Raw genomic sequence first — 13,496 nt, 5'->3', positions numbered from 1 at the left:
CTCCGTCGTGCGCATGTGCCAGACGCGACGAGCGAAGGAAAGTCCTTCGCTCGTTGTGTCCGATCAAAGAGGGCGTGCTGTCAATGTTGATTGACAGCACGCCCCCTTTGGTGGGCGTGCCGGGGGCGTGCCTCCCTGACGGGGGCGTTCCCACGGGAACGCCTCCCGTCAGAAGCCGGCCCACTGACATCACTAGTGATGTCAGTGGGAGTGATTTTGGCTCTGATAGAGCCAAAATCACTCCGGAGCTTGCGGATGAAAACCTCAACCGCAGGCTCCGGCTCGCAATTTCGATGGTCGCGATGGTCTCGACCATCGCGGCCATCACAAAGCACGCTCGTATAGCCTGTGGGTGGTGACCCACAGCTATACGAGCGTCCAGGAGGACGCTCCTTGAAAATGGAGCCCGGCCCTCATTCAGAGCGTGCGCTCTGCTCAGAGCGTACGGCTCTGAATGAGGGCCAATGTTTTTTTTTTTCTTCCTGCAGGGGACAATGTTTTTTTTTTTCTTCCTGCAGGGGACAATGGCCCTCATTCAGAGCCGTACGCTCTGAGCAGAGCGCACGCTCTGAATGAGGGCCGGGCTCCATTTTCATGGAGCGTCCTCCTGGACGCTCGTATAGCTGTGGGTCACCACCCACAGGCTATACGAGCGTGCATTGTGATGGCCGCGATGGTCGTTACCATCGCGACCATCGAAATTGCGAGCCGGAGCCTGCGGTTGAGGTTTTCAACCGCAAGCTCCGGAGTGATTTTGGCTCTATCAGAGCCAAAATCACTCCCACTGACATCACTAGTGATGTCAGTGGGCCGGCTTCTGACGGGAGGCGTTCCCGTGGGAACGCCCCATCAGGGAGGCACACCCCTGGCACGCCCACCAAAGGGGGCGTGCTGTCAATCAACATTGACAGCACGCCCCCTTTGATCGGACACAACGAGCGAAGGACTTTCCTTCGCTCGTCGCGTCTGGCGCATGCGCACGACGGAGCTCCCTCCGTCGTGCGCATGCTCAGTCCATAACATCGACCCACTTGCGAGCGGACAGCCGCTCACGAGTGGGTCTGAATCAGGCCCAATGTTTTTTTTTTCTGGTGGGGTCAATGTGTTTTTTTTTTTTTAATGTGGGAGCCAAGGTGTTTATTATTGTCTTCGGGGGGCAATGTGTTTTATTTTTTCCTGTGGGGGCTAATGTGTTTAATTGCTTTCTGTAGGGGCCAATATGTTTGTTTGTTTTTTCTGTGGGGGGCAAATGTATTTTTTTTTCTTGTGCATTGTTTTTAATCTGTGCATTTGTCCCCCTTAACAGACTATAAATAAATTTCCTGGGCTGGTTTTCCATCTCAATCCACCCCTGGTTTGCCCCCTTGTCGGAGCACGGTTTGTCCAGATGCTAAGTTAGTCCTTTACCCCTTAGTAAGAACCAGGCCCTATGCTGTGCATGTGACACCTTCCCACAGTAGGGACTCATTACTCCTCACCACCCTATAGCTCCTTGTATAATCTGCCTTGTGTATCTGACAGATCCGTCACACGTGGGAGCAGTGTTGGGGTCGGAGCCATTCCGAGACTCGCTCATGATTCCACTGGGGACTGAGCCTCTGGAGACCCCTGCCCAGGTCGTGTGGAGGAGGGGGAACCATCAGGTGGGGAAGTTCCATAAGGGGCATTGTGTCCATGGCTGCAATGAGAGATCCCAAATCTTCCCAAATGGAAGCTTCTCCCTGAGCCATGTGCAGAAGGAGGACGAGGGGACGTACTCGGCAGATGTGTATGATGCAGCTGGGTCTCTCACCCGCCATGTGGACATCTCATTACAGATTGTTGGTAAGTACATATCAGTGAACAGACTAAGTTGTGTACACTCTGGTGACTGGTGATCTGCTTATTGGATTTCCCCACATTACTGAACGCAGCACATCTGTCCCATTACTTATCATAGCCAATATTCCTCCAACTCAGCACAATGGTTATCCTCTCCCAGATCAGGTATTCTGATTACATGGCGTGTTTCGGGTGTGATGTCACAGATATGATGTCACTGGTGCAATCCTTGTGTGTTCTGAATTCTACACATCAAGACCACAGCGCTGCAGCCAACCAATGTGAACCGTAAATGTATATATAGAAATTATATAAAATATTCTAATGTTACCAAGCTTATGTTACTCATACAAATGTATTTAAATAAATATTTATATATAATAGTATAAACTCACAGAGGCACAGATATACACCGGGGGGAAGGGAAATACAGTGGCATTATCATATAGTATTATCAGAAGTATTAGTAAAGAGCGTGTACATATACTGTAGCTGTGGTTATGGCTGGTGCACCCCTCTGGCCCCTAGGCGGACATCCCCATTATTGAGGCTCATACAAACCTACGTATAGCAGAGTCACAGACTTTGGGGAGATTTATCAAACGTTCAGTTTCCCATAGCCACCAATCAGATTATAGTTATCATTTGTCATGTACAGTCTATAAAATGAGAGCTAGAAGCTGATTGGTTGCTATGGGTCCTCTTTAGAAGGTTGGATACATTCCCCATTTGTCTCATTCACGTTTCTCTTTAGATGTCTCCGCAGACCAGATCTCCCTGGGTCACCCCGTTCTGCTCTGTCTGGAGAAAGAGATTCTGGATCCCACTTTACGTGTCCAGTGGATGAGAGGGGATCGGTTACTGGGAGAGAGCTACGAGAAATGTGTCCGGGGCTGCGACGAGAGACACCGTATCCTACCGAATGGGAGCCTCTCCCTGACCCAGCTGCTGCCAGAAGATGGGGGAATATACACTGCAGAAGTCTATGATGTATCTGGGATCCTCATCCACCATGCAAAGATCTTTCTGCATATTAATGGTACAGATACTTACTGGGAGCAGCATAAATCCATGTGAGGGCTATTGCTACATCTACAAATGAGGCGCATTTCTATGAGACCAGCGCTGTAATAAGGCCAGCCCCGCCCTCTAAACCTGTGATGTCACAATGTCATACCAAGGGAGTGGGGCCACCAGCTCTGGGAAGTAAAGCAGAGCGCAGAGCGTCCTACAGGCTGCAGGGCGCCTGCCCAGACCTTTCCTTGGTTGCTCCGCACAGCTCTGCATGAGTTACTGGCTCCATTCTCTAGCTGCATAATCTTACTACAGCTTCCAATCTCTTAGATCAGCTGCTTTGTAAAAAACGTATGTAATCCATTTCCATCTAGCAAGTTACATATTGTTACTTACATTTCTGCCTCATGGAATTTATTTCTGTTAGCAAAGATTTAGATGTAATGACTAGATTGTAATCTGTATTTCCTGGGTGGGGGATGTTGGTCAGTGGAGCCTAGTTTATGGTGGGATGCTGCTGGTGTTTACACAAACCCAGTGCTACATTTCTACTTTGATTAGTGGAGCATTTATGCTCAGCTGTAACATGTCTCCATCAGAGAATCAGTATAGAGGGAGCCATGTATTACAAGCACAAACAGGGCAATTCAATTTGGAGCGAAAAGTCAGTTTTTGCGATAATTTCGCACCGATGACGTCATTTTTGCTGGTTTCGGTTTTACGCTGTATTAAATTTCAAAGTATTTTCGCAGGTTCGAAAAGTCTTTGAAAAGAAACGGGGATAACTTTTCACCACTGAATAGGTGGCGAAAAAAAGTGCAGAATTGGGGTTTAGGGGTGCAGGCTTAAAAAAAATAGCCTGCATCCCTGGGAATGTCATTTTAAAATAAACTGTGTCAAAAAAAGTTTAAAAAAAAAATAGGGACACCCCAAAAAAATTATTGAAAATTTGGGGTGAAAAAATGGAAAAAAATTGTTTAAAAATAGGGAAATAGGTTCAGGGCTATTCTGCAAGTATGCGAAAGGTGTATTATAGAATAGATTTATAGCGGCAGGTGTATTCTAGAATAGATTATTAGCGGCAGGTGTATTCTAGAATAGATTATTAGCGGCAGGTGTATGCTAGAATAGATTATTAGCAGCTGGTGTATTCTAGAATAGATTATTAGCGGCAGGTGTATTCTAGAATAGATTATTAGCGGCAGGTGTATTCTAGAATAGATTTACAGCGGCAGGTGTATTCTAGAATAGATTATTAGCAGCAGGTGTATTCTAGAATAGATTATTAGCTGCAGGTGTATTCTAGAATAGATTATTAGCGGCAGGTGTATTCTAGAATAGGCTATTAGCGGCAGGTGTATTCTAGAATAGATTATTAGCGGCAGGTGTATTCTAGAATAGATTATTAGCGGCAGGAGTATTCTAGAATAGATTATTAGTGGCAGGTGTATTCTAGAATAGATTATTAGCAGCACGTGTATTCTAGAATAGATTATTAGCGGCAGGTGTATTCTAGAATAGATTATTAGCGGCAGGTGTATTCTAGAATAGATTATTAGTGGCAGGTGTATTCTAGAATAGATTATTAGCGGCAGGTGTATTCTAGAATAGATTATTAGCGGCAGGTGTATTCTAGAATAGATTATTAGCGGCAGGTGTATTCTAGAATAGATTATTAGCGGCAGGTGTATTCTAGAATAGATTATTAGTGGCAGGTGTATTACAGAATATATTATTAGCGGCAGGTGTATTCTAGTATAGATTATTAGCGGCAGGTGTATTCTAGTATAGATTATTAGCGGCAGGTGTATTCTAGAATAGATTATTAGCGGCAGGTGTATTCTAGAATAGATTATTAGCGGCAGGTGTATTCTAGAATAGATTATTAGTGGCAGGTGTATTCTAGAATAGATTATTAGCGGCAGGTGTATTCTAGAATAGGCTATTAGCGGCAGGTGTATTCTAGAATAGATTATTAGCGGCAGGTGTATTCTAGAATAGATTATTAGCGGCAGGTGTATTCTAGAATAGATTATTAGCGGCAGGTGTATTCTAGAATAGATTATTAATGGCAGGTGTATTCTAGAATAGATTATTAGCGGCAGGTGTATTCTAGAATAGATTATTAACGGCAGGTGTATTCTAGAATAGATTATTAGCGGCAGGTGTAATAGCGGCAGGTGTATTCTAGAATAGATTATTAGCGGCAGGTGTATTCTAGAATAGATTATTAGCAGCAGGTGTATTCTAGAATAGATTATTAGCGGCAGGTGTATTACAGTATAGATTATTAGTGGCAGGTGTTTTCTAGAATAGATTATTAGCGGCAGGTGTATTCTAGAATAGGCTATTAGCGGCAGGTGTATTCTAGAATAGGCTATTAGCGGCAGGTGTATTCTAGAATAGATTATTAGCGGCAGGTGTATTCTAGAATAGATTATTAGCGGCAGGTGTATTCTAGAATAGATTATTAGCGGCAGGTGTATTCTAGAATAGATTATTAGCGGCAGGTGTATTCTAGAATAGATTATTAGCGGCAGGTGTATTCTAGAATAGATTATTAATGGCAGGTGTATTCTAGAATAGATTATTAGCGGCAGGTGTATTCTAGAATAGATTATTAATGGCAGGTGTATTCTAGAATAGATTATTAGCGGCAGGTGTAATAGCGGCAGGTGTATTCTAGAATAGATTATTAGCGGCAGGTGTATTCTAGAATAGATTATTTGCAGCAGGTGTATTCTAGAATAGGCTATTAGCGGCAGGTGTATTCTTGAATAGATTATTAGCGGCAGGTGTATTCTAGAATAGATTATTAGCGGCAGGTGTATTCTAGAATAGATTATTAGCGGCAGGTGTATTATAGGATAGATTATTAACGGCAGGTGTATTCTAGAATAGATTATTAGCGGCAGGTGTATACTAGAATAGATTATTAGCGGCTGGTGTATTAGCGGCAGGTGTATTCTAGAATAGATTATTAGCGGCAGGTGTATTCTATTAAAGATTATTAGCGGCAGGTGTATTAGCGGCAGGTGTATTCTACAATAGATTATTAGCGGCAGGTGTATTCTAGAATAGATTATTAGCGGCAGGTGTATTCTAGAATAGGCTATTAGCGGCAGGTGTATTCTAGAATAGATTATTAGCGGCAGGTGTATTCTAGAATAGATTATTAGCGGCATGTGTATTCTAGAATAGATTATTAGCGGCAGGTGTATTCTAGAATAGATTATTTGCGTCAGGTGTATTCTAGAGTAGATTATTAGAGGCAGGTGTATTCTAGATTAGATTATTAGCGGCAGGTGTATTCTAGAATAGATTATTAGCGGCAGGTGTGTTCTAGAATAGATTATTAGCGGCAGGTGTATTCTAGAATAGATTATTAGCGGCAGGTGTATTCTAGAATAGATTATTAGCGGCAGGTGTATTCTAGAATAGATTATTAATGGCAGGTGTATTCTAGAATAGATTATTAGCGGCAGGTGTATTAGCAGCATGTGTAATAGCGGTAGGTGTATTCTAGAATAGATTATTAGCGGCAGGTGTATTCTAGAATAGATTATTAGCAGCAGGTGTATTCTAGAATAGGCTATTAGCGGCAGGTGTATTCTACAATAGATTATTAGCGGCAGGTGTATTCTAGAATAGATTATTAGCGGCAGGTGTATTCTAGAATAGATTATTAGCGGCAGGTGTATTCTAGAATAGATTATTAGCGGCAGGTGTATTATAGGATAGATTATTAACGGGAGGTGTATTCTAGAATAGATTATTAGCGGCAGGTGTATTCTAGAATAGATTATTAGCGGCAGGTGTATTAGCGGCAGGAGTATTCTAGAATAGATTATTAGCGGCAGGTGTATTCTATTATAGATTATTAGCGGCATGTGTATTCTAGAATAGATTATTAGCGGCAGGTGTTTTCTAGAATAGATTATTAGCTGCAGGTGTATTCTAGAATAGATTATTAGCGGCAGGTGTATTCTAGAATAGATTATTAGCGGCAGGTGTATTCTAGAATAGATTATTAGCTGCAGGTGTATTCTAGAATAGATTATTAGCAGCACGTGTATTCTAGAATAGATTATTAGCGGCAGGTGTATTCTAGAATAGATTATTAGCGGCAGGTGTATTCTAGAATAGGCTATTAGCGGCAGGTGTATTCTAGAATAGATTATTAGCGGCAGGAGTATTCTAGAATAGATTATTAGTGGCAGGTGTATTCTAGAATAGATTATTAGCGGCACGTGTATTCTAGAATAGATTATTAGCGGCAGGTGTATTCTAGAATAGATTATTAGCGGCAGGTGTATTCTAGAATAGATTATTAGCGGCAGGTGTATTCTAGAATAGATTATTAGCGGCAGGTGTATTCTAGAATAGATTATTAGCTGCAGGTGTATTCTAGAATAGATTATTAGCGGCAGGTGTATTCTAGAATAGGCTATTAGCGGCAGGTGTATTCTAGAATAGATTATTAGCGGCAGGAGTATTCTAGAATAGATTATTATTGGCAGGTGTATTCTAGAATAGATTATTTGCAGCACGTGTATTCTAGAATAGATTATTAGCGGCAGGTGTATTCTAGAATAGATTATTAGCGGCAGGTGTATTCTAGAATAGATTATTAGTGGCAGGTGTATTCTAGAATAGATTATTAGCGGCAGGTGTATTCTAGAATAGATTATTAGCGGCAGGTGTATTCTAGAATAGATTATTAGCGGCAGGTGTATTCTAGAATAGATTATTAGCGGCAGGTGTATTCTAGAATAGATTATTAGCGGCAGGTGTATTACAGAATATATTATTAGCGGCAGGTGTATTCTAGAATAGATTATTAGCGGCAGGTGTATTCTAGAATAGATTATTAGCAGCAGGTTTATTCTAGAATAGGCTATTAGCGGCAGGTGTATTCTTGAATAGATTATTAGCGGCAGGTGTATTCAAGAATAGATTATTAGCAGCAGGTGTATTCTAGAATAGATTATTAGCGGCAGGTGTATTCTAGAATAGATTATTAGTGGCAGGTGTATTCTAGAATAGATTATTAGCGGCAGGTGTATTCTAGAATAGGCTATTAGCGGCAGGTGCATTCTAGAATAGATTATTAGCGGCAGGTGTATTCTAGAATAGATTATTAGCGGCAGGTGTATTCTAGAATAGATTATTAGCGGCAGGTGTATTCTAGAATAGATTATTAATGGCAGGTGTATTCTAGAATAGATTATTAGCGGCAGGTGTATTCTAGAATAGATTATTAACAGCAGGTGTATTCTAGAATAGATTATTAGCGGCAGGTGTAATAGCGGCAGGTGTATTCTAGAATAGATTATTAGCGGCAGGTGTATTCTAGAATAGATTATTAGCAGCAGGTGTATTCTAGAATAGATTATTAGCGGCAGGTGTATTACAGTATAGATTATTAGTGGCAGGTGTTTTCTAGAATAGATTATTAGCGGCAGGTGTATTCTAGAATAGGCTATTAGCGGCAGGTGTATTCTAGAATAGGCTATTAGCGGCAGATGTATTCTAGAATAGATTATTAGCGGCAGGTGTATTCTAGAATAGATTATTAGCGGCAGGTGTATTCTAGAATAGATTATTAGCGGCAAGTGAATTCTAGAAAAGATTATTAGCGGCAGGTGTATTCTAGAATAGATTATTAGCGGCAGGTGTATTCTAGAATAGATTATTAATGGCAGGTGTATTCTAGAATAGATTATTAGCGGCAGGTGTATTCTAGAATAGATTATTAATGGCAGGTGTATTCTAGAATAGATTATTAGCGGCAGGTGTAATAGCGGCAGGTGTATTCTAGAATAGATTATTAGCGGCAGGTGTATTCTAGAATAGATTATTAGCAGCAGGTGTATTCTAGAATAGGCTATTAGCGGCAGGTGTATTCTTGAATAGATTATTAGCAGCAGGTGTATTCTAGAATAGATTATTAGCGGCAGGTGTATTCTAGAATAGATTATTAGCGGCAGGTGTATTATAGGATAGATTATTAACGGCAGGTGTATTCTAGAATAGATTATTAGCGGCAGGTGTATACTAGAATAGATTATTAGCGGCTGGTGTATTAGCGGCAGGTGTATTCTAGAATAGATTATTAGCGGCAGGTGTATTCTATTAAAGATTATTAGCGGCAGGTGTATTAGCGGCAGGTGTATTCTACAATAGATTATTAGCGGCAGGTGTATTCTAGAATAGATTATTAGCGGCAGGTGTATTCTAGAAAAGATTATTAGCGGCAGGTGTATTCTAGAATAGGCTATTAGCGGCAGGTGTATTCTAGAATAGATTATTAGCGGCAGGTGTATTCTAGAATAGATTATTAGCGGCATGTGTATTCTAGAATAGATTATTAGCGGCAGGTGTATTCTAGAATAGATTATTTGCGTCAGGTGTATTCTAGAGTAGATTATTAGAGGCAGGTGTATTCTAGATTAGATTATTAGCGGCAGGTGTATTCTAGAATAGATTATTAGCGGCAGGTGTATTCTAGAATAGATTATTAGCGGCAGGTGTATTCTAGAATAGATTATTAGCGGCAGGTGTATTCTAGAATAGATTATTAATGGCAGGTGTATTCTAGAATAGATTATTAGCGGCAGGTGTATTAGCAGCATGTGTAATAGCGGTAGGTGTATTCTAGAATAGATTATTAGCGGCAGGTGTATTCTAGAATAGATTATTAGCAGCAGGTGTATTCTAGAATAGGCTATTAGCGGCAGGTGTATTCTTGAATAGATTATTAGTGGCAGGTGTATTCTAGAATAGATTATTAGCGGCAGGTGTATTCTAGAATAGATTATTAGCGGCAGGTGTATTCTAGAATAGATTATTAGCGGCAGGTGTATTATAGGATAGATTATTAACGGCAGGTGTATTCTAGAATAGATTATTAGCGGCAGGTGTATTCTATTATAGATTATTAGCGGCATGTGTATTCTAGAATAGATTATTAGCGGCAGGTGTTTTCTAGAATAGATTATTAGCGGCAGGTGTATTCTAGAATAGATTATTAGCTGCAGGTGTATTCTAGAATAGATTATTAGCGGCAGGTGTATTCTAGAATAGATTATTAGCGGCAGGTGTATTCTAGAATAGATTATTAGCGGCAGGTGTATTCTAGAATAGATTATTAGCGGCAGGTGTATTCTAGAATAGATTATTAGCGGCAGGTGTATTCTAGAATAGATTATTAGCGGCAGGTGTATTCTAGAATAGATTATTAGCGGCAGGTGTATTCTAGAATAGATTATTAGCGGCTGGTGTATTCTAGAATAGATTATTAGCGGCACGTGTATTCTAGAATAGATTATTAGCGGCAGGTGTATTCTAGAATAGATTATTAGCGGCAGGTGTATTCTAGAATAGATTATTAGTGGCAGGTGTATTCTAGAATAGATTATTAGCGGCAGGTGTATTCTAGAATAGATTATTAGCGGCAGGTGTATTCTAGAATAGATTATTAGCGGCAGGTGTATTCTAGAATAGATTATTAGTGGCAGGTGTATTCTAGAATAGATTATTAGCGGCAGGTGTATTCTAGAATAGGCTATTAGCGGCAGGTGTATTCTAGAATAGATTATTAGCGGCAGGTGTATTCTAGAATAGATTATTAGCGGCAGGTGTATTCTAGAATAGATTATTAGCGGCAGGTGTATTCTAGAATAGATTATTAGCGGCAGGTGTATTCTAGAATAGATTATTAGTGGCAGGTGTATTCTAGAATAGATTATTAATGGCAGGTGTATTCTAGAATAGATTATTAGCGGCAGGTGTATTCTAGAATAGATTATTAACGGCAGGTGTATTCTAGAATAGATTATTAGCGGCAGGTGTAATAGCGGCAGGTGTATTCTAGAATAGATTATTAGCGGCAGGTGTATTCTAGAATAGATTATTAGCAGCAGGTGTATTCTAGAATAGATTATTAGCGGCAGGTGTATTACAGAATAGATTATTAGTGGCAGGTGTATTCTAGAATAGATTATTAGCGGCAGGTGTATTCTAGAATAGGCTATTAGCGGCAGGTGTATTCTAGAATAGGCTATTAGCGGCAGGTGTATTCTAGAATAGATTATTAGCGGCAGGTGTATTCTAGAATAGATTATTAGCGGCAGGTGTATTCTAGAATAGATTATTAGCGGCAGGTGTATTATAGAATAGATTATTAGCGGCAGGTGTATTCTAGAATAGATTATTAGCGGCAGGTGTATTCTAGAATAGATTATTAATGGCAGGTGTATTCTAGAATAGATTATTAATGGCAGGTGTATTCTAGAATAGATTATTAGCGGCAGGTGTAATAGCGGCAAGTGTATTCTAGAATAGATTATTAGCGGCAGGTGTATTCTAGAATAGATTATTAGCAGCAGGTGTATTCTAGAATAGGCTATTAGCGGCAGGTGTATTCTTGAATAGATTATTAGCGGCAGGTGTATTCTAGAATAGATTATTAGCGGCAGGTGTATTCTAGAATAGATTATTAGCGGCAGGTGTATTATAGGATAGATTATTAACGGCAGGTGTATTCTAGAATAGATTATTAGCGGCAGGTGTATACTAGAATAGATTATTAGCGGCTGGTGTATTAGCGGCAGGTGTATTCTAGAATAGATTATTAGCGGCAGGTGTATTCTATTAAAGATTATTAGCGGCAGGTGTATTAGCGGCAGGTGTATTCTACAATAGATTATTAGCGGCAGGTGTATTCTAGAATAGATTATTAGCGGCAGGTGTATTCTAGAATAGGCTATTAGCGGCAGGTGTATTCTAGAATAGATTATTAGCGGCAGGTGTATTCTAGAATAGATTATTAGCGGCATGTGTATTCTAGAATAGATTATTAGCGGCAGGTGTATTCTAGAATAGATTATTTGCGTCAGGTGTATTCTAGAGTAGATTATTAGAGGCAGGTGTATTCTAGATTAGATTATTAGCGGCAGTTGTATTCTAGAATAGATTATTAGCGGCAGGTGTATTCTAGAATAGATTATTAGCGGCAGGTGTATTCTAGAATAGATTATTAGCGGCAGGTGTATTCTAGAATAGATTATTAGCGGCAGGTGTATTCTAGAATAGATTATTAATGGCAGGTGTATTCTAGAATAGTTTATTAGCGGCAGGTGTATTAGCAGCATGTGTAATAGCGGTAGGTGTATTCTAGAATAGATTATTAGCGGCAGGTGTATTCTAGAATAGATTATTAGCAGCAGGTGTATTCTAGAATAGGCTATTAGCGGCAGGTGTATTCTTGAATAGATTATTAGCGGCAGGTGTATTCTAGAATGGATTATTAGCGGCAGGTGTATTCTAGAATAGATTATTAGCGGCAGGTGTATTCTAGAATAGATTATTAGCGGCAGGTGTATTATAGGATAGATTATTAACGGCAGGTGTATTCTAGAATAGATTATTAGCGGCAGGTGTATTCTAGAATAGATTATTAGCGGCAGGTGTATTAGCGGCAGGAGTATTCTAGAATAGATTATTAGCGGCAGGTGTATTCTATTATAGATTATTAGCGGCAGGTGTATTCTGGAATAGATTATTAGCGGCAGGTGTATTCTAGAATAGGCTATTAGCGGCAGGTGTATTCTAGAATAGATTATTAGCGGCAGGTGTATTCTAGAATAGATTATTAGCGGCAGGTGTATTCTAGAATAGATTATTAGCGGCAGGTGTATTCTAGAATAGATTATTAGCGGCAGGTGTTTTCTAGAATAGATTATTAGCGGCAGGTGCATATTTGCAGAATTTTTAAATAAAGACTTTAGGGACTTGCTAGTACCCATTTTCATGTACCCCAAATTTGATGGGAACACTTAAAAAAAATAAAATAAAATAACCTAAGTGCTCTTCTGCATCACTTCTTCAATGTCGGGGAAAAAGCACCTGCCGCAACTATTTAAAACCCCGTCTTTCATTTACAGGCTAAAACGGGGGTACCCATAGTGATGCCCCATGTTTTTACAGTTTTAGGGGGGTCCTACAATTTATTCCAGGTAAATTTCATTTTTTTTTTGCAGATCCTTCTTCGCCGGGTCCCGTTTTCGTAGCTTTCAAATTGAATACGGGGATAAAGCGAGCGCGCACCTGATACTTTATCCCAGGAAAATCTCTGATGTGGAGCAAAAAGTCCAGCACAGACTTTTCGCTCCCATATTGAATACCCCTGTAAGTGTGTTATAACACGAACTGTAACTTATGTAACAGTTAAAAAACAGTAATCTGCATAAATTTACAACTGGACTGAACATCTATTTATTTTCATCCCTGCAGGTATGTTACCAATGCTCCAAGCTGCATAATATTACTAGTGCTTTGAAATCACTCAGATCAGCTGTTTGGTTTTTAAAAAGTATGTTACCCATTTCCATCTAGCAAGCAACATATTGCTCTTACATTTATGCATAATGGAATTTATTTCTGTTAGCAAAGATTTAGATGTAATGACTTGATTGTATTTTGTATTACCTGGGTGGGGGGTGTTGTTCAGTGATGCCTAGTTTATGGTGGGATACTGCTTGTGTTTACACAAACCCAGTGCTACATTTCTTCTCTGATTAGTGAGCATTTGTGCTCAGCTGTAACATGTCTCAATCAGACTTATTTTAAATTCTGAAGAAGGCCAGAGGCAGCCGTGT

General features: G+C 40.0%; 1 protein-coding gene across 1 annotated transcript in view; it reads left to right on the top strand.

Moving 5' to 3' along the window:
• Positions 1-1,387: 1,387 nt before the first annotated feature.
• The window catches only part of LOC148505737 (tyrosine-protein kinase-like otk), a 157,662-nt gene continuing 145,553 nt past the window's right edge, over positions 1,388-13,496 (top strand). The window contains exons 1-3 of the mRNA XM_088447798.1: positions 1,388-1,394; positions 1,489-1,824; positions 2,576-2,860. Of these exons, the coding sequence (XP_088303924.1) occupies positions 1,388-1,394; positions 1,489-1,824; positions 2,576-2,860 (628 nt within the window). The remainder of the gene's footprint in view (positions 1,395-1,488; positions 1,825-2,575; positions 2,861-13,496) is intronic.

The sequence above is a fragment of the Taudactylus pleione genome, unplaced genomic scaffold, assembly GCF_031769625.1.
Source record: "Taudactylus pleione unplaced genomic scaffold, aTauple2 ptg000440l, whole genome shotgun sequence".
Lineage (NCBI taxonomy): Eukaryota > Metazoa > Chordata > Amphibia > Anura > Myobatrachidae > Taudactylus > Taudactylus pleione.
The sequence above is the reverse complement of the archived record's forward strand: the minus strand, read 5'-3'. Positions and strand labels throughout refer to the sequence as shown.